At 39.8% G+C, this 22,623-nt stretch overlaps 1 protein-coding gene across 2 annotated transcripts in view; it reads right to left on the bottom strand.

Annotated features, from left to right (window-relative positions):
• Window positions 1-22,623, bottom strand: part of babam2 (BRISC and BRCA1 A complex member 2) — a 74,430-nt gene that overhangs the window by 50,600 nt on the left and 1,207 nt on the right. For both annotated transcript variants that reach the window (XM_035609712.2, XM_035609713.2), the window contains exons 3-6: window positions 21,207-21,283; window positions 17,492-17,586; window positions 1,818-2,012; window positions 865-939 (exon numbers count right to left, since the gene is read on the bottom strand). In XM_035609712.2, the coding sequence (XP_035465605.1) occupies window positions 865-939; window positions 1,818-2,012; window positions 17,492-17,586; window positions 21,207-21,283 (442 nt within the window). The remainder of the gene's footprint in view (window positions 1-864; window positions 940-1,817; window positions 2,013-17,491; window positions 17,587-21,206; window positions 21,284-22,623) is intronic.

Below are 22,623 nucleotides of genomic sequence, written 5' to 3'. Positions count from 1 at the left end.
GCTTTGGCTTTTGGATGAGTCCACTCAAAGCATGCAGTGTGTGTGAGAGGGAGAGAGGGAGAGAGAGAGAAGTCTCAGTGCTCCAGGTCTGAGGGACATGGGGACAAAGGCTGATGTGAGCCTGATGATGGCTGTTGTTTCCCTTATGTTTACCATCATTTCTCTTCGCAAACAGAGGCTAGGCTGGAAAAGGCCAGAGAGCCAGAGCCTCCAGCGTGAGCAGGGGGCGGGGGTGGAGGGGCACAGACTGAAGAGAAAAGTAGAGATAAAGGAGAGATTGAGAGAAGGCGATCACTGATGAGAGAGGGAGAGAGAGAGAGGGAGGGAGAGAAAGAGAGGGGGAGAGAGAGAGAGAGAGAGTTTGGGCTAAGCTGCCTCCAGACACCACGCGGCTCAGAGCAGATCGAGAGTGACGGCTTGCTGATTAGTCAACTCACAGCCCCCAAGACCGGAGTGTATTCGCACACACACATGCACGCACACGCGTACACAAACGTACACTCGCGTACACTCACGTACACAGGCGTACGCGTACACAGGCGTACACACACACACACACACACACACACACACACACACACACACACACACACACACACACACCTGTTAATTTAAATAAGCCCTGCTGTTAAATTGCACGCACACAAGACAAATGGACATACACACACACACACACATGTAAACAAATGAACACTCATGATATCTCATCATAATATCTGATGGAGGCAAGTCATGACAAAATTTAGCATGTGTGCCGCAGCAGGTCTGCAGCGTGTGTGTGTTTTTGTGTGTGTGTACATGATGTGAGGAAGGTGTGTGGAGCTTGATAATGAGTCAACGTGTGTATTGGTTTGGGAGAGTTACCTTCAGGAGATAGACCGGGATGTTGCTGAAGTCCACAGGGAGTTTAAGAAGGAAACGGGCTGAGAACTCTCCCGTCTGTAGAACAAGCAGCAGAGGTAACGTGTACAATATACAGTTCATGGGATTTAAAATAGTGACATTTATAATGTAAAAAAAAATAATGATGTGTGTAAAAAATAGTGCACCTTTAACATTATCGTCATTAACAATAAGAGTTTTGACTCTAATATTAAACAATTCTTTTTTGTTGCCCAAATTTGGTGATATAAGTGTGATTTAACCCTTTTTTTTTAAATAAAATAAGCCAGGCTGCCCAACACATTAGTGCATATTAGGAATTTGTCAGAAAAATTTGAAATGTTTGAAGATTTAGAAAACAACAAACCTGATCAAGAATATGTATCCACGACTAAAAATATGACCGTAGATTTGGCACGAAAGCCTGACACTTTTCCACAGTCTATGCTCCACACAGTAACTTCTGTGTGGCGCATAGACTGTGAAGACCTCAGTGTTCAGAGTCTTTGTGTCCTCACGAATGTGTCTTGAGACACGCAAACAGCTACGGATGACAGCATGTACCATGGGGCGGAAATGTCACTGATCAAATCAAACCAAAAATCTTTTTTTTTTCTCCCCTCCACAATAAAACAGGATGTCTTATCACATGCTATTTACTATGGAAATTTCCAGCAGATATCCAGAGTTTTCCAGGACGCTAAACAGAATTCCATCGTGTATAGGGGTTGGACAATTGGAATAGCAAAAGTCAAGCCTGGCACAAATCATTCCATCGCATCTTTATCTTTAACAGTCAAAATTATGTCTGTTTTCAACACAAAGCTTTTGAAATAACATGAGAATATTGTTTTTTGGGGGAGATATTCCTTGAGGTGTTTGCTAAAACCGTCACGTGACTTGGTTTTGTAAAATGTAGGACATCAGGTCCTTACCCAGCTGTTCTTGCGTCCGGCATAAATCTCCATGTTGCGGCCGTAGTTGGGATCCTCCAGCAGACTGTCATACTCGAAGAGGAGCCTGGAGCTATCGCGCAGACGCTGGCACTGGTAGCTGTGGTACTGCTGGATAAGCTCCTTGACCAGCTGGAGCAAACACTCAGGGTCTCCTGCATCCCACTCGACCAAGTGCTGTGGTAGGCATGAGGACAGACATAAGACATGCCATTTTGTCTTCCTTTTTCCAAAGGTTCAACATGTCAGCAAAAACCCACGCACCATTATTATAATTACAATAAGAACATGAACCGAGAGGATTAACATTCTTATTTGGCATTGTCTGATGGGGCACATTTGGTGAGAAACCTTCTGACGGTGTTATTAAAAACAAAGCGTGCTGTGTTAAACATTTCAAGATTCAAAATGTCTTCTAATGGCAACATCCTTATTAAACACGGTGGGGTTAAGGGATTTTATCTATGAGATTACATATTGTTGTGTGTGCACGGTGCCATTTGTTATTGGGAAATATTGTATATGAATAAGTACTATTATTATAGTGAATAGTAGTAAGGCCATTGTGGGGGTATAAATGATTGTGCCTGGAAGAAAAAAAAGTTACAGTAATGGCCTAGTCCTGACAAATGCCACTTCCCATTACCAGAACAGAAGGAAAGGGTTGTTCTAAAGGATGTCCTGTTGCCACAGAGTTATTTAGGCTGAAATGGAAAATTACTGAACCTGATCTCTCCTATCTGAAACTAACACTTCTGATAATTGTGTAGTTTGCAGCATAGAGGAAGCACACAAATCCATATCACAGCGCAAAGATTTGGTAAAGCAGACATACATTTTTGTACATGTTTATGTAATAATCGTGTCGACCCAAAGTATTTCGGCTGATTTGTAAGTGTTCTGTGCATATCTTTATGGTCCAGAGTGCATACTGACTAGGGGTCGACCGATATGGCTTTTTCAGGACCGATATCGATATAGATTATTACTGATCTAAGAGGCTGTTAACTGATATTTCGAAACCGATATTTGTCTCAAGAAAAAAAGTGTCAAAAGGTGTCAGAATTTAGAATAATATAAACTTTTAACACAAAAATTAGTTGAAATGCCTTAATTCACAGAACCTTTCAACATGACCATAACACAAAAAGAGCAGGGAACTACTGCATCAGCAGCCTTATTATAAAGTTTAAAAAAACAAACATGGACGGGACACTGCTAAGTCCAGAGAGTAGTGACTGTGGCTGCATCAGAGTAGTGCATGATATAATTAAATTATCTTGTCGCAAATCGGCTTAGAAATAACCATTAAAATGGTGAATATCAGCTCTGACCTATACAGACTCATAATGCCTTACACCAAATTCAATTCAGGCCACTGCAAAAAGTACCTCAACAACTGACCGAGGCAGAACAGCACTATGCAAATGTATAGGACAAAATTACAATCATCGTAACCACCTGTTGCACACAAGAGAGCAGAACCAACCAAACGTGACCCCTCGACTGGGTCAATTCTACCAATCAGAACTTTTACCCCCATGCAGTCCATTGCTACATGAGGAATAAAAGGCTTTTAATTAATTTGGATAACACTGCAAATATTAATAACAGGAAACATGTCAGGTCTAAAAAGATAAATGGATGGCTGAGCTCTTGAGAATGAAGAGTATCAGGGCTTTATCATTGAGAAGTAGAGTAAATGGTGAATGGATTGCATTTATATAGAGCTTTTCTTGTCTTAACAACCAGTCGAAGCGCTTTACACTCACACATCAATAATAAATCCTCAGGGCAGTTTGGGTGTTAGTATCTTGCTCAAGGACACTGACATGTGAAGTGAAGAAGCCACTGACCTTTCAATCAGTGTACGACCTGCTCCACCTCCAGAGCCACAGCCGCCTGTCCACAGTACGCAAATCGACACCAAAGCAAAATACAATGAATTTTGACTGTGCTTTTCAGGTTAAATAAAAGGAGATTTATGCTCCCTGGTGGAAACAGCACTTTGAAGAGTTGGCACTTGTCACAGCTAGTTTTACATAATCACCATCAACATGACGTAATTTGTGTCATTTTGTTCATAAACATGAGACTAAATGCACAACTGGGGAAACTTCCCTGTGAGAGATTCAATGTGTGTTGAAGGATGAAGATGATGACCACAATATTGTCATCAGTGGCTTGACTCTGGAGAATGATGCGCGCCTCAATGCAGCACTTCAGCCTTGACGAGCGATAGTGATTCCTTTCCTTAACTCAATCTGAAAGTGAATAACTCCTGGTGAACTCTCAAACTGTGAGGAGACAAACAACAGGCTATGCAACCTAATGACATAACTGCAATGCCAAAGCAAATGTGGAACTATAGTACATCTTTGTTTGTCCCTGGACCGTCTGCAAGAAAATTAATTATAGGTCCCTTGAAAATGTGAAGAGAGCCATTCTAGTGTGTACTGAGTGGGTTGTAGGAATAATACTGTGGGTGCTGGAAATACTGTACCTATTAATACCCATTACACTAAGATGTCAAAAGCAGGATGTCTTTGACTTGTGTTAGCTTGTCTCCTTGACTATATGTCTGTCTGTCTGTCTGTCTTTTTCTCTGGCAGTCCATATCAGCCCAGTGGAGAAAGCTTCCATTGTTTTAGAGCAAACCACATCCCCTCTTGCCATGGAAGAGGGAAAGGGGGGCGATTGCAAGGGCAGGCTAAACCGAGACAGTGACTTCATCGCCCTGATCCACCGCTGGTTACCAGCAACGCCGGGATTTCCGAAACGAGGGGGGGATGCAAACAAGGATGGGCATTGTCCAAAAGAGCCAGTCAGTGCCCCCAAGGCAGGAGCGAGCCGAAACTGAGGAGACACTGAGAAAGTGCTGTGTCAGGACTGTGACACAGGATATCAGTGGAGCTCCGCTGATGACAAGGGGAGGCATGGAGGAGGGTCAGAGGTGGGAATAAGCAAAATGTGGAGCTCGGGCAAGTAGGCCATGCAACTGAGAACAGTCTCAAGACTCTGCATTCATTGTAGTAATGATACTGTAAAATAAACTTAACTCCTTCATTAAAATAGATGAAGTGAGATGCTTTTGTTGCTCAGTAGCCCGACACATATTTCTGTGTGTTAGGGCAAGAGGGAATGAGAAACACTCCCTCTGTAATTACAGATGTCCTCGAGCTCACTATTTAACCTCGCATTCTCCGGGGAGCTATTCACCAGCCAATGACAAGAGGAGGCAAAGGCAGGTTAGCGTGCTACACCTGCAAATTACCACTAAACACAAAGTACAGCTGAGGCCGATGGTGATGTTATTAGTGTGCTAGGCATTTGGTCAAAACTGAGGCACTGGACAAATGGCCTTAGATAAAGACCCTGTTCAGACCTGGTATTAACATCGGTTTTGAGTGACAAGTGGACAGCGCTAAATACTGGTCTGAAAGTAAACCAAATGCGTCCTCAATGTGTCCTGAGATCCGATCACTCAAACCACATTTGAAGGTGGTCTGGGACGCATGTGGCCACGTTCTTTTTAGCTATGTGAACATATATGCGTCCTGGGCCATATCAGAGACTGCCTTTTCAACTTATGCCCAATGCATAACCGAAAGTAGGTCTCATTCACACGACAAGACAGAGCCGATCAAAAGGGGAATCACAGACAACACCACACGACAAACTTCTTCTTTTGATGGCTAAGCACAGGACAGAAAACTGCTGGTCAAGTATCATCACATCTAGATATACAGAAATGACGGACACGTTTATTTGCATGAGGAGCGGGGGATGTCAGATGTGTCACAAGTGGTCACAAGGGACGCATTCAGGATGCATTTTAATGCCAGGTGTGAACAGATGTAGTCAGGGGGTCACGAGAGTCATTAGGGTTCATCCTCTGAAGATGTTGAATGTGTTTCTAATTACATAGCAATCGATCCACATGGTTGCTGAGATATTTCAGTCAGGACCACAATAGTGGTCACACAGAGCAATGGACCAACAGTAGCCATGCAAGAGCTGTGCTGCAAGCATGGCGACAACTCACAGCTATGACCAAAACAGGACACCGTACTAGTCCGTGCTATATTGTACTGAATGTTCTGACTTTGCGTTAACGAGGCAGCGCTTGAACGCCGCAGAAAAGCTTTGGTCCAACGTAGAGCAAAGAGGGTGAAGAGCACTCAGCCAAAAGCAATGTCCATGATTTGCACTGTGTGTATGTTTGTGTGTAGACATGTGAGTCTGTGCAGACTCTTTGCTGGATTGATTTTGTACGCTCTGCTGAAGGCTGTGTGTGCCAAAACAAATCTATGTGTTTTTGTTATGAATGGGATAAGCCCTGCGGAAAATGTACAGATTTGATACATAGAAAGAATAAAGTATAGTTGCAATCTAGGCTATTCGAGAGCTGAGATTTAACATTTGATGAAATTAAATAAAAAATGAAAAAAATCCATCTACATGCCCTCTAGATCCTTCTGTGTGGCAGGAACATCCTTCTTAGGGCTTTAGCCACAGGGGGTAGATATCACAGCCCTTGACAATACACTGTGGTTCACTCTGGACCTTTTAATCCAATTATTTCGTCACAACACACTGGCTTAACCTGTGTCAAGTGATTAAGCCTAAACTTGGCTTATGATAAGACCTGTCACCTCTAATAAATAAACCACTGATACATTCTTTTTTTGACGAGTACATATTTGTGAGTGAAACCATTTATAATCGTGTAACCATAAGATAGTAGGACATGATTCAATGTCAATGTTAAAGAATGCACATTAAAAATATATTGGATTAACATTTGGATTTAGCATTTGGAGTATCTGTATAGCGATGTGTCCAAGCCAGTGAGAAATGCCAAAATAGCACACTTGGTGAACATAGCTATATAGAACAACACGCCATTTAAAAGAAAAATACTTGTTCTTTCTGCCTATTGACTGATTTATTCAAATTACACATTATTTCAAATTCTGCAGGTATTATGAGATTGTAGAAAAATGAAGAAAATGTGTTTTTGAATGAAAATGAAGAAAATTTGTCCATTATGAAAACATGTAATGTTTGGTCAAATTAACTTGTAAGTCAAACAAGGAAATATATAAAAAGAAAGATATAAAACTAAGGTAAAATTAAACATAAAATTTCAAAAACAAGCTTCCGCATTTTTGTCTTTATTGTTAAACAACTTATTCCCAATGTATTTTAGGGTTAGCATTCTGTAAGTGGTTAAAGTTTAATCTGCAAAGTTCTCTTAAATTTAAACTGTTAAAAAACTGACTAAGTAGCTGAATGATGATATCTAGTGTTTCTCATATTCATTACAGGACATCAGGAGGAGCTGTGGGAGGGGCCGTTTGCTCAGCTAGTGTCTGCGATAACTCAAGATCCGATCATTAAAATAATCAATCAGGTTTAAGGTTATGTGGTTGTAGAAAGAGTTCATATGATATCTACTAATAGTTATGAACAAGATTAAGAGTCTATAGCCATTGTTGGGGTCTGTGAGATTATAATGAGGCTAGTTCAATCTGCACGATTTCCCGCCCGATTTTGCAACTCGCTGACCAAAGCCCCAGATTAGAGTCAAATCGGCGCATGATCAGCAGTCCCCAATCGCTATGTGTGAACTCTTCTAAGAGATGACGACGCGTCCGAGTGGGCGACAACTCCAGCCAATCCAGGACTACTACTCCGGGGTGAGAAGAAAAAGACGTTTTAGAAAGAGACAGGAGCGGGATTATTCTGATTCATTTGGACATTTACCTATTGGGTCAATATCGTGGAAATATTATTTGTGTGTGTGTGTGTGTGTGTGTGTGTGTGTGTGTGTGTGTGTGGAGAGAGTTGTGGAACTGTATTTCAATCCGTGTTTGCATGATCAGATTTGTATAGAGATGCATAGAGATATGAGAATACGCACATGAATCTGCTAATCAGCTGCAAGGGCAGTCATGTGCAATGGGAGGTCAGACAAGGACATACAGCTGCAGAGGCTTTTGTATTTTTGTTTTTTGGAGACCAGAAAAAAAAGTCAAGGGTATCTCCTGGTGAAAGATCTTGTTTGTGACCCCTTGTCACCAGTCATTTGTGTAGTATGAGCTCACAGCAACTGCAAGACCCCCGATCACAAGACAACATAACAAGTAGTGCCGTGTGAAATGCACAGTGATCTGACCACTTTAAAAGTCGTGCAGTCTGAACCTGGCTTTAGGCCCACATGTTCATGTTCATGTTCAATGCTAACGTGAGTATGCTAATATACAGTGGACCCCTCTAAGTACATCAGATTACACCTGGCATCTGACCACTTGTGTTCAGATCTTACTTACCCCCTCTAGACTCTAGGGAGCCTCAATTCCCCTAACATTCCCCTAACATAGGGGCATATAACATACCAGGTATTATTGGTTAAGTAAAATAAACTCCATAAAGACACTTAAAGACACAGCGTATGTGATGGCACAGTTATGACTATAAGCTGCAATATTAGCGAGTCTAACGTATTTTAAATATGTTGAGAACAAAATGTACACCTAAATTGGGCATCTTCACACTAAATAGACCCAAGTTGACAGAATTATGTCTTCCTTTGCCATCCGTCTGTACCATCTTCGATCCAATATTTTATCTTAGGCCAATGAGAGAGTGTCTGGCATCTGAAAATGCAAGATAATTATATAGGCCAAGAGAAGATATTTGTTTTTACGTCTTAAATGTGATTTTTATAGATGCTGGCAACCTGATCCAATAAATCGCTGTAGACTTGAAAGTGTGGGGCATTAAAAAAAACTCCCAAGTATTAAATTAATCTCCGTTAGTCTCTAATTCAAGTGTGGGCTCACACCCTGTTTCGCCCCCGGAGAGTGCCAAGTCTAAGATCACGCTAAATTGCTCTTGTCATGTGTTGAAGGCACTTGGCATTCTCAGCCCAGTGTTTTTACACTGTGATCCGTGTGGTTTGTGTCCAACCCAGTACTACTTGTTGACAAAAATAGCACTTTCTGACAATGTGGTTGGGAACTGCTTTAGTGCAGTACCAATCCACTGTGAGAGCTGCTACCATTGTCCCATCTCACACTTGGCGCCCAAGTCTCTTGTTTTCTTCCATCCATCAGCTGGTGTTTAGGAATTGCCAAGCCCCCCCTTCACCAGCCATCTCTCGAAGCAAACAATAGCTTGCCCACTAAAAGCATTCCCAGACCTGTCAGTGAGCACTGCCAATAATAAACTCTAATAAAAGCTGGAACACACTATTCCCTAAAGCCGGAAGGAAGCGGGAGCAACAGTTGGTACACTGTGCCCAGGTTGACATAATCTTGCTTTATGGGCCACCTGAGGTCCATTGTTAGAACAGAAACAGGGAATGAGCTGGAGCAGCAGATAGGAAGTGCTCACCAGTGCATTCAGGATTACCAGGGGTAATGTGAAGCCAGGAATGTTTCCTTTTGCTTAATGGGAGAATACTTAGGTTGGCTTTACACCTCATTTTCTTAATGGGAGTTGTTCCAGTATCTAAATTACAAACATTGAGTTTCTGCAACTTGATAAGTTCTCTGAGTAGTCTTAATTTTCTTTAACAAAGGGAGGGGAACGACTTAAATCTTTATGTCAATGCATACATAAACATATCCTCATATAAAGCAGGACAAATTACTACCAAATATGCTGAACAGACATGAACGAATTTAAGGACAAGGAAGGTGTAACTATATATTTTTAAAATTAAAGTAAAGGGTTTGTGTATGTGTGTGTGTGTGTGTGTGTGTGTGTGTGTGTGTGTGTGTGTGTGTCTGTTTGTACGTGAGTAATAATTCAAGTTTGTTTGTGTGTGTCACAGTCAACATCAATATGGCCCAAAATGTACATTTTCTAAGAAATGCCTGAAAATAATATGGCTGGAGATAATCTAAAGTGTATATTGATCAAAAAATGAACATGCATCACATGATTAGATGTCATATGATAAGCTCTAGATCAAGTGTCTAATGTTGTTAGTTGCAAAAGTTAACGCATTACTCCATTATGTGATGTCATTTTCTGACGTCATAATGACATCACAATCAGGTCAGAAAAGGACGTCATGCATAGTTCAAAAATTGGACTATAGATATAACCTACAGCTTATAGAGATCATGAAACAATTTGTGCTGTCAACATTAACACAACAAAAAAATGTAAAGCTATTGGCGGCTGACCTTTGTGACGATGTCTGCCGCATAACAATTAGCCATCCTGGCTAAAGATGGATATGGATATGGACAAGGAAGGAGTTAAAAGTACGTTTTGTCACGAAAACACTCGTGAAAAGCGACACGGGGAAATACGCGATACACACACGAAACAGGAATTGTTTGTCACGCTCATCATCTGTTGCAGTGAAAACGTACAACATGACAGAAACAAGCCCCACATACAGTCTGCGTGATGGACGGAAAAGGCAGAGAATATGGGTGAAGAGTGTCATTGTGGTTTCCAGGTTGACACATTCACTGCCTGTCACATCAAAGCTCACACTACAGGAGACGGGCTCCCCGACGTGTCCAGATATTTAGCTGATAGATATCTGGACACATCCACAAGGCCTCGGTGAGTCACTTTGGCCTCCATGGTTTTATTGGAAATCTGTAGTTCACAGGAGAGAATCTGTGCTCAAAGTTAAAAAAGATGCTATTAAACAGTTTCTTTCTACATTACTTCCATAATTTTACATTTAAATATCCATTATTAAAATCTTCAGTTTTAAGAAAAAAAATTGTAATTAATCGCTATTAATCACAGAAATTTGTGCTATTAATTAGTCCATTATTACAGTACTAAAAAGACACATGATGTAGAGTTTATTTTGATCAACCAATCATTCTTCATCACATGGTATAAATTACATCATGGTGACATCATTATGAAATGGCACTAAAATGAACTCCACCAAGGGGGGTATAGTTTAGCCCCTGTCCTATGCTTGTCCTATGCCGTGTTTTTGTTTGTTTGTTTGTTTTCTTGCTTCTCAGATTTATACTATTCAAAACAACTGAAGAGATTTTGTCGAAAAACTTGGGGTTGGAATCGGACAAAGGCTTGACGTTAAGGGCGCTGTTGGCCCTTGGCGGAGGTGTGCTCTCTACAGTGTCACTCTAGTTTATACAGGTTTTCATTGTCTGTCAACAGAATTACTCAAAGACTACTAAAATGATTTCTATTTAATTTTGTGGAGGTGTGGGTAAGAAAGTCATAACATTTTGGAGCAGACAAAGAATAACTGGCGGATCCTTAATATTTTTTTCCAATGGCGAGATAGGGCATAAGCCATGGTGGAGGTGTGCGGTCTTCATCCGCCCTTCTAGTTGAAAATGATCTTTATTTTTCCACATAAATGCTAAACCGACTACTTATTCAGTTAATTGTCCAAAATGCAGCACATTTTGCAAATGAATGGGGCAACCCCTCCCCCAACAAAGCAGCAAATACAACCAGTAAAAAAGTGAGTCTTCCCATCTATAGTGTATCTATAGATAAGATATATATCTTTCTATACTACACGGCCGAGAACTGCAAGACAGATAAGTAGAAACTTGTTGATGCTGTATCTACAGAGGCCATCAGGACTAACCTCAGATCTCAGGCACATTTACATTAAGACTGACAAAGATTTAAAACACTGGGGAAGTCCCAAAATGCTTAATGCCTGCACGCATCACAGGACAAGTCTAGACCAGACAGATGGTATGTTAGACACCAAGAGGGGGAAAGACGGGGCGATGAATAGTAGTATTAGGTGAGTAAAAAAGAGAGGTGCAATTAGTAATATCTGGTCTTCAGACTCATGGTAGAAGATAAAGAGTGTTATTCATTTTATTTGGCCTACAAAATGTGTCAAGTACATACACAGTAGCTGTAAAGGTAAAACGATCCTTAGGTTTCCAGACATCAGTGGTGAAACTCATTTTTTCACACAGGGGATTGTCCAACTCCTTCTGAGGCAGTCTCTTTGTTAGATCACTTCTGTGCATGATGTCACAATGGGTGAACTAGAGCTCTCGCGCTATTTATCAGGTAACACATGATTTTCTATTTACTAGGCTAAAATATCCAAAACCACCTGTGTGGTTCTTTTATGGCCCCTCAATGTATTTGCACCACAACCATACGTCACTGGACATTTCTGTACAATAAATGATAACAACAAATCGTGGAAGGGAATGGAGGGTGGACAATTAATGATTACAGATGAACGCATCACAATCACAAAATGACCACACCAACACAACAAAACCAGCTAAATACACCTTACAATACCACATAATATCACACACCAACACACCGCTCTGTGTGTAGAGAATTGAGCACTTCCACGCAAATATTTGTACATAAAAGTTGAACTTTATTAATCATCAGTTGCGAAATTAGGGAAGGAAAAAAAGGACACTGTGATGCAACAGCACATCTTCTATGTAAGGGTTGAATGCTCCTGCTCTCCACCGTCCCTCCCTTCCTGCCTCTTTCTTTGTCATTTCCCCCTCGCTGTTCAATTTTCCCAGCAACTAGTGGGTAGCATGTAGGTTTTTTTGGCGGCCGATACTAATATTAGGGAGTAAAACATGTCTGATATTGATATATCAGTAGATATATATACTTGGCAATGCTTCCAAAACAACAAACAAAAAAGTAGATGGTTCACCAGATACTACCAGGTGACAACATCAGGTATTAAAGTGGCAGTAACCGATTTTAATCCAATACAATATTTTGTAAAATTCAGCGGACCGTGCCGCTAGCTGTTGATTGTGTATGCGCCAAAATCAGTTTTTCGGCTCTGCAAATTGAAAACAAAACAAATGGTGCGGACGGGTTTGGACCACACAACACTGTGTGTGCAATTTGTAAACATCACTCCCCGACACCTTAACATACGTGCTAGAGACAGATGCTACAGCTCAGCGGTTTTGGCCTTGTGGGTAGCGTGTCGGCCTCCCATGCCCGAGGCTGCGGATTTCAGCCCCCTCGAGTGCAGTCAAAAAATTAAAGACAAACAATCTCTCCCCAAAATCACTTACTGCCCCTTTGAGTGTAGATATAAACAACATAATTGATAACTAGAGAAAATCCAAGTATAAAGACAGGGCATGTTTACACATAACATGTGATGAAATGGATCTACAGCAGGTAAATTACACGTCAAATATTTTAATCTGCTGGAGCTTTAAACAAAAAAGCTCTTTTGCTAAAAAAATTCTTAGCACGAGGGGCAAAGAAAAAACATCTGAGTCGCTATCTTGATTATTTCAGAAGATACTGTTGTAAATAAGGAGGATAATTGAAATAAATAAACTTCAATTTAATCTGAAGCCGGTTAATGTGTCTTCTCACATTTAAAGTTGGGCGTTTAAGTGCATCGCACATAGTACAGTGATAAGTGATGAAAACATCACACTAGTTAGACCAAATATCCCACTAATAGACTACAAACTGCAGCAACTGCTCCACTGTCTTACAGTGTTTTACAGTTTGTGATTGCTTTTATAGTTATTCATTTATCATCCACATTGGGAACTGTACCACTTTTTTCCCCCTGTATTTAGACTGTATGTAGGGCATGTACTGTACACACGCATACATACATGCACTATCCTGCACTAAAGCTAGACTGTTTATTTATTGGGGTTGAAATTAATTCAATTCCCATGGTAAAATTCAACATTACATGTTCCATCGTATTTCAAATTTAGACAGCAGTCGACATTTCCAGCACAACTAAGTCATCTCTGATACTTTGCCTTTCAACTTCCAACTGGCATCAATTAAATCTTTTGGTTACAGAGCCAGTATTATGACAAAGTAGTGATGATTACATTTTCAAGGACAATCTCTGGTTCAATTTAGGATTTATTTGTGTGTTAGAAGAAACAATGACTCCCTCTCTTCCTGCTCAAATTAAACCCACCGGCTTGTCAGATGACTTTCCACAGCCCTAACAGAATTAGAGTCATGAAGCCGTTGAGAGAGCCAACATGAGTGACCAGTTAGGAACAAGCCCTTACAGTATGTGTTTCAAAGCACTCTAAAGGTGGGGAGCTGCCCTGGTGGCCAACTAGCCACGGTCTGGAAGCCATTATGATGATATTTGCACTTGCCAGTGAACCCTTGACCAGAGTGAACCCCAATAAACCTACGGCAGACTTTTCTCATGTTTCATGGCTCACTGAAGTTTTCAGCTGCAAATAAATACAGTTTTGTTTATGGGACATCCTACAGGAGCATTTAGATCTCTTCCATCCCTCAAATATTGTGGTTTAAATGTTGAAAGGACTCTCAGTAATCACCGAGAAGATTTCTACATTATTGCTGCTGTATAGTATTTTCATGTTGAACTCGCCTCCTAAAGACAACATGCACAGAGGTCCCTGGAACATTAATATTTTTTCCAATTGTTTTCCAAAATTTTTAACATGGAGGTTGGTGGTGAATGTGTTATGTGAATGTTTTGTCTTTTTTCCCCCTCTCTGTCTAAACAGAAACATGGATAACAAACCTACTCCAGGCCTGGTGACAGCAGTGGAAAACACATGCCTAAACAGAGAAACTAATGATACCCTTGGCTGGCTGTAAACAAGAGCAATGTGCTGCTGAGACGTCAGGAATTCAACTGGCCACTGACAGAGGACCCAAAATTAGCCTAATGTTTACTTCCACTGAATAAAAAAAAAATCCTAAAACATATTGCTTGTGAGTTATGCTCCTGTGGATCAAGATACAAGTTATTTTCAATAAAAGGAGATTTAAATATTAGTGACACTTTTGATTACGATGTTACTTTTACAATATGTTGTAAAAGTCAGAAAGAAACATGTGCAGACACGTGGTCGGCGTGCTTTAAGAAGAATTCCCACCATCAGTGCTGATGGTAACACTTTTCCGTGGACTATGAGGGGAAACTGAGGGGCTGCTGGGAATTCAGAGCTTTAAGGAGTAAGAGGGGGAACATACAGGAAAAGGAGTGAGTACGAGCAGAGGACCTCAGACAGCAGAAGGAGAATTTACGAAAGCAAGAACAGCAAAAGACGGCGAGAATATAAGTGAGAAAATAAACAAGCGATGGGCTGCCAGGCACTGGCTCAGCAGAGGTACTTCCCCTTATGTGCACAGCTGGATTTATGAGAGGGTGAGCAATACTCCCCCACTCTTCTCCCAGACCCTGACACAAGCAGGGGAATTTAGATTGTCCATGCGAGCTGCTGAACAAAAATAGCACTGGATAACTGCATGGTAGTAGCTTAACAGCAACATCAACAAGGAATATGTCCCACAAAGCCTAATAATCTCCTCAGTCAACAATATACCGAGTCACACGCTGCCAATAGACATTCATGCCGACATGCAAGACAACTGAGGGAAGACACGTGGTGAGGTAACAGCATTACAGGTCACACAGTGACTGATTCGTCTTCTTCTTCTGAAGAGAGAAATGCACATGGCACACTGTGTTTAACACTGCGCAAATAAATGATTTCAATTGGAAAAGTGGAATGTTTATACCTATAGAGGCACCATATAGCTGTTTTCAGACATGAAGTCCATGACATTTGGGACCGGACATTTTGAGGAGTTTGCCTTTCACATATGATGAACACAGCGGGAGATGTTCTGAGTCAGATGAGTTAAACCAACTTTCCGGATGACTCTGTTGCGACTGGTGGGACCAGCAGGATATTTTTGTGACATCACCCTTTGCTTTCCTACTAACAAACATTAACACACACTCGTGGGTGCTGGAGAGACTCTGGTCTGAAGTTAACTTCGTCCCTGATCTCTCCTTTGTTAGAGTCACATGTTTAAAGGTAGCTGCCGTTTAACTTGAGGTCTCACGCCCCACCTTTCTCTGGCACCACCTGACGTCCCTGGTCACATCCGCCACTTTGTTCCTCCTCCCCCCGCACGCACACACTTACTTGTTGTTGTCCTTTCATACGATGATCATATGATATATGATTGGTAGCTTAGCTTATAACTGACATATGTTGATAAAAAGTAGTATTGATTGTACATTGATATTGCTAAAGTTAATAAATGTTGTTATACTTTAAAGAGAAGTTGTTTTGTGTTATTTGCATTTACATTGTGATATTGGCTGGTTGACGGAGTCAGTGCTGGAATTCATACCTTCAGTTCCCTCCATAAATGCTCATATCTATCAGATATGAACATTTTGAGTGAACACCTTTAATTCTTGCGACTGAATTGACGATTTTGGTTAATGTTCCAGATTTCCGGGTGGTGCCCCATTGCTATTAGCATTGATTAATAAGCTCTATTGATTTTCATAATTCATAATTAGCTTTGACAAATATAAATGATTGATGATAACAATATTAGCCCAAACCGATGCACAACAATCGCAATACAAATCAAATTGGCACCCAAGTATCGTGATACAATTGAATCGGGACAAAAGCATATCATCCCAGCCCTATGTTTTATGTACATAAAACGGTTCCTAGAAATGTTTCCTTTCGTACTTTCGAGAAAGTTATGTCTCTGGTTTGTTTATGTTACGTTTTCCGTCGTCATATGTTACGCAGTCCAGGGCTTTGGATGAAAACAAGGTCAAAACCAATAGTAATATCAAAAAGTTTATATATATTCTAGAATAGGGTATGAACTTATTCCTCTGTAAAATCCCCTGACTATCAGCTATTACCTCTCAAACCCTTATGAAGCCAAAGCTCCAGGATCATACCATCAGAGTGATACATGAGAAGAGACATGCACACGGATTATCTGGAACTTATGATCATGTTGTAACTGCTTTTTCTCAAGCAGCAGCTTGTTACGATATATAAACATTAAAACCACACCTCATTTGAAACTCAACCCTGCTGATGCAATCAGTCTTTGTAGACCAGTTTGCAAACTAGACAAAACTATTGGCCAAGCCTAGATAATACTGACTCAGCCTTCTCTAAAGTTAATATACACCTGAACATTGGATACATGTTCTTTAGAAACGTTAAAAGGGAGATGTTAACATTTAAAAGTGGTAAGCATGTTAACTAACAAAAGTTTAAATGAATCCCGTGAAGTTCTCCTGCAGGAAACTCGTCCTCCCGGACGCCTGATTACCAAGAACCTTATCATCTGTTGTTGTTACAGCCAGTCATTTCCCTGCTGGGTAATCTTTATTATCTTCATCAACTTTCTTGTGAATTATATTATTCCATACAGATAATCGGATTTCCAGATAAACAGGGAGCAAAAATGGACTTTATGGCATAAGTAAATGGGAATGCAAATGATTACGCTTCGTTTTTTCCAGCTACGTAACGCTGCACACCTAGAGTGGCTGCAGCCTGTTTGTTTGCTTTGTGAAAGGGCGTATGTGGCACCACATCGGCTCCTCGCTCACCGGGATGGAGTGCAGTTGTGATCAGTAATTTGAGGCATCTGTCTGACATTTAGGACCACATCACAGAAACATTCAATGCAGTAAATGACAAGACAAGGTCTGGCTTTAACCAGCGGGAAAGAACAACAATGTGTTTTCTTGGAATTGTGATGATAAAATAAAGTTTGTGATCTTGATTTAAAAAAAAAAATCACTTCACATTTTGATTATAATTTTAAACCCCAACAATTCATATATTAGTCAGGATACTCACCGGTAGTTCAGAGGGTTCAGGGAGAAACTCTGCATCTTCTCCAAAAATAAAATCTGGAGGCAATTCTGGATAGTGAGCGTTGAATATGATGTCCCCTGCCAGAAAACAGGAAAACTGATTATGAGCCGATTGTTGATGTCAACAACAAACTAGACCATGTTCCATTGTTCTATTTCATATTATTGTAACAAGTGCAAAAATTGGGAATTTTCTAAATATTAGTGTCTAGTTTCAGGAGATGGAGAGTCATTTTTAAAGACACAAGAGAAACTGCAGTGCGAATAATTTGACATTATCTTGGCCCAGGCTTGTCTTGAGAGACTTGAGAGCAGAATTGGACACGAAAACCTTGTAAAGGCAGTTTTCTTTTTTTTTCTTTTTTTTTTGCATTGGCTGCATTAGCCTCATTAGATGCATATGTGCTTTTTTTAAATTAAGAAAATTAAGTAATGAGCTGACTTGACATTTAACCATTAAAGCCACCTGTCTAACAGGTCTGTCTTGTGAAAACAATTATTTATTTATTTTTAAATATAGAACACCACACAAAGCAGTGTGGTTTAAGTTTCATTCATTCAAAATTTGAACAAATACTAAAACAAACTACAGCTAAAATACTAAGATTTAAATTGCTGAAATAAATGCACTCAGGTACATTAAAAAAATAAAACACTGACTGGAAATGGCTCTGACTGAGGCTCTGACAAGACATCATAACATGATATCTTGGACTGGTTCACAATGTTCTCCTATATTGTTACACAATTCTATTTGTGTGCTGCAAGACTGTTCTGTTCTGCTTTTTTTTTTTCGGGGGGGTCATTCCAGCAAAAGAGGACAAACATATGGAAGTATTTTCCCCGTGGAGGGCAGTCAAATGAGGAGACGACGTGCTGCAAATCTGTTACAATCAACTGGAACTCTGTCACAGAAGCACTGGCGCAGATCCAGACAGAAACGGTGCTGTTGGAAGTGCAACCTTGACAGGTTAGAACATAACCTTTTATATACCTCCTTTGTTCAAGCTGCCTGAGAAGCTCAACTCCACAGTGCTCCCTAATCACTGCGTAACTTGCCTTCTCAAAGACTCACCTCAGTTCCAGCCAGACATTTTATTGAGGTCACGGGGGAGCACAATAATGTTACACAACAAAGGCCACAAATTGTTGTTTCGCAGTACCAGCCACGGTGGTGAAGTGGAAGAAAGCCTGGGCACGCATTAAGTGCTGAGCTCCCGCTCCACAAATTGGCACAGACCAAACCTGTGGCCCCTTCAATACCAAACCTTCTTCCTCAGGCCAAAGCACAGGAAAGTACAGCAACTGGTACAACAGCTGCAGAGATGCCATGTGCCAAGCCAGAACACCAGAGGACTGTTTGTTTTCTTTTCTTTGCAGCGTTAATGTCTCTGCGTTTAACATGAGAGTTAATATCACAATTTTTATTTACATTATTATGTGTTTCACAAGAACATCACTTTTCAGAAAGGACTAAAACCTCATCCAGCCGTCACCTAGACAAGCAATTGTGCTGCATATTCGTACTCCTGACAGCTACACATTCCTCGAGTCTCGCCACAACATCCTGATGTAGGTCACAAACATTTCTGCACGGAGAGATTTATTAGAACTTTTTTCAAATGAAGCAAATCTTACTTCTGCTGACAAGCCACAGGTTTCTTTTTTTCTTTTCCCCCAAACACGACCACATTTGCACCAAACATCATGCACAGCCAAACAGAACTTCATGCACATGGACATGAGTTAACCATGTGCCAACGTTGTTTGGCACCAACTGAAGCTTGTGGACACATTTTTATTAATTTTCATGATTCAGTCCTGCACAGTAACTAGTTACTAAATTTTTGGGGGGAAACACATTGACACGGGAAGGCATCTGTTCAAAGACATTGTGAGTAACTCATCCGCCACAGAAACCTGATTCACCTATCAAAATGACAGACTCGGCTTGCACTGCCAACTGTGTTTTTGAAGTGGGTAGAGAATATGTATTGGAAACCCCATCAGGAAGATTTTTATATATATAAAAAAATGCATTGAACAATAAGTAATAATAATATAATAATATATAATCATGTTCTTTTACAAGATTTAATACAAAACTGTATATCTTAGTTTAGTTCACCCCGGAACTATTCAAACAAACGACAAGTAAACTTTCTTTGGAAAGCCCTGAACTTATAATCACATTATAAGTTCAGTTATAAGTACTGTGTGTGTACAGATGGGCCTGACATGGTCTCGTGAGTCACGATAATTACAGTAACAGCAAGTTAAAATAATTCAAAATTATGAATATAGTAACTTAACAACATTTAGTGATGTTGGCCATGTGCCACTTTTAAGGTTATGTTCAAATGGAAAAGTCTCTAATGCGGGGACTTGATTCAGAATGGGGAGATTGTTCCGGTAAAAGTTAAATGGTACAAACAACACGTTACTGATATAATTTCCAGTGATTAATGCACCATCATCAGAAAAATATTTGTCTTGTGTTTGTAGTGAAGCAGTACCTGGTCTTTTGGTCTTACTGCTAGCTAAATGCCTAAGCAATTAAAAAACATTCCTTTTGCTGTTTGGTTGATTATGATTTTATTTAGGTAATAAATAAAATATTTTATTTGAAATCTTTTTTTTTATTGACAATCAACTTGATCCTGTGCATAGCTCTAAACATGTGTTCTGAATATATTTATATTTCACCTATCCACCCTTGTTGGTGACTAGAGCTGGTGTTGACCTAGAACCACCTCTCATCATCTTTAAACTCTCCTACTGTGAGAAAGAAGTGGCTCCTTCAACACTAACACCAGCACTAAAGCTTGGCTGGTTGAACATTGTTTATCTGAAATATAATAAATTATTTATTTTTCAATATACAGGCTCTACATTGAATAATACTTATCTTGAGCACAGAAGACAACCTGTAAATTGAAAAGCCACCAGTGCTTACATTTTAGAGTACAAAGAACAAACTGGATGAATTTCTAGAAAAAAGATGGAATCAAAATGGACATAATTGTTCAAATTGTTCAATTACATATCTGAGTTTGCCATGTGAATTTATTCATGAGATTAGATCAATAGATAAAGTGTAATAGTCTGATTTAAAGACAGCAGAGAATCTTAGGCTACATCTAAACTATTAAGTTTTATCTAAAAACGGCTTTAAAAAAGAAAGAAAAAGTTCTCCCTCCAAACAAGCGTTTTTTGGCTGTGTATCCCTGTTCACACTAACACCTGACAACGTATTTCACGTGACCATTCACGTACACTGGTCATGCACATGCCGTTGTAAACAGGTCTACTCCGCAGTTGGTTTTTTAATGACAGAAAATAATACTGAAAAAAAAACAACAAGGTAGAACTGTTACTTAAAGTAAAGTCGTAGTCAAGTCGTGACTCATAAGAACCAATCAGGGAGCCAATGCAGGTGACTGCATCACCGTTTCCAAACATCTGTTTTTGCATGTCCATACTACAACGCAGCTCCAAAGTTTTCAAACTGGAACCGGGCGAGCACCATTTCCAAACTGCTCAGACACTCCAGAGTAGTGCCAAAAATAACCACAACTGATCGACTCAAGACTCAGTAAATATAAATGACTATTTGTTTAACCAACACTAGATGATCGACTTGTCTGATTAATCTGAAAATGGCCTAAAAAAGGAGAGTAAGTGACTCGTTTACTTACATTTTAGGGTTTCTCCAGCATAGGGGATGTGAAGTTTGAAGCGATCACAACAGGGACCAGGGGTCAGAGATGTGCATCTGAACGTGGGGGTTAATGAGGACAACAAAGATGTCAAAGTGTTCATGTCAAATCCTTTCTTTACAACTGTTAGTTTACAGCCTAGACTGATGATGAACAATAACAGATGTAATCCAGTAAACTGAAACAAGTCCTTTAAACGTTTTAATTGTTTCATGATGACAAACCACATTTAAGGTGTATCGTTTGCATGTTTTGAGATGATTTACATTATGGCCATTTGTTTTCTCACTTAACCTTCCCACCTGGTGAAGCTATCATTAGTGTGATTGTACACATCAATCAATAAATAACCTGAATTCATCAATTAAAAAAAGAATAACTGCTAAGGTTAAGACAGTTAAGAGACAGTTAAGTTTTTTGCATTCTACAAAAAAACTAAACAATGAAATGTAACTGGTGGATGAATTAAAGAAGGAAGCTATGCTAAAAACATCATCAAAATTGGATACATTTTTATCAAATTATTTGATTTTGGTTAAAGTTATAAAGTAGATGATCACTTTTTTCACATTTGTACAACTTGCGTTACTTTTCAAGTCACTGTTTGTGAATTTCACCAACTAATGATTAGAATTTGAATAATATGACAGACTTTACGCATTGACTGTACTAACAAATTCAAAGTTACCTAAAGAAGTTACTAGTCGAGATGTATCAAGTTATTGTCGTTGCTGCAATATCATCCAGACTGTTAAGTCAGTCAGACAAATGTCTGTTGTCCTTAGAGACAATAGCCTCACACTTTTCTTACTTTAAAGAATCATGAACTGCACCCACCACTGTTAAAACCACACTTCACCTGTAGTTTGACGCATTTCATTACAAGGACCATTATCCATTGGAAACAGCCATGACAAAAAACACTGTAACTAAGCTGCCAGCATAGATATTTCAGTTTACCCTGCTCTATGTGGGAAATTGTTAAGGGGAAAAAACGTTTTAGAAAATATCTTGTTGTAGCTATTACAAGACTGTGCTCATAACCAATTAATAACTGATTCCCAAGGTAAGTTTTGGTAAGATTACTTGAGGTAAAATAAAATCACTGATCTTAAAATGACATGAAAAAATCCTGTTTTATAATAGGCCCTTCATCAGATGACATGTTGCACTCTCTAAAACTTGAATTTTCAAAAACGGAATCTATACAATGGCCCTGACAAAAACCCTGAGTTTTATCCATTCGAATCCTGATGAGGTCATAACTCACAGAAATACTTTAGCACGAACATAAACTTATGTTTCACAGGGTTCTGTGTAACATGTCCCTCATCTTGCTGGAATCATGTCGATGCAGCATCGCCGCAGGGCAAAATGTACTGGATGGATCTTGTGT

Source organism: Scophthalmus maximus, chromosome 15, assembly GCF_022379125.1.
Source record: "Scophthalmus maximus strain ysfricsl-2021 chromosome 15, ASM2237912v1, whole genome shotgun sequence".
Taxonomy (NCBI): domain Eukaryota; kingdom Metazoa; phylum Chordata; class Actinopteri; order Pleuronectiformes; family Scophthalmidae; genus Scophthalmus; species Scophthalmus maximus.
The sequence above is the reverse complement of the archived record's forward strand: the minus strand, read 5'-3'. Positions and strand labels throughout refer to the sequence as shown.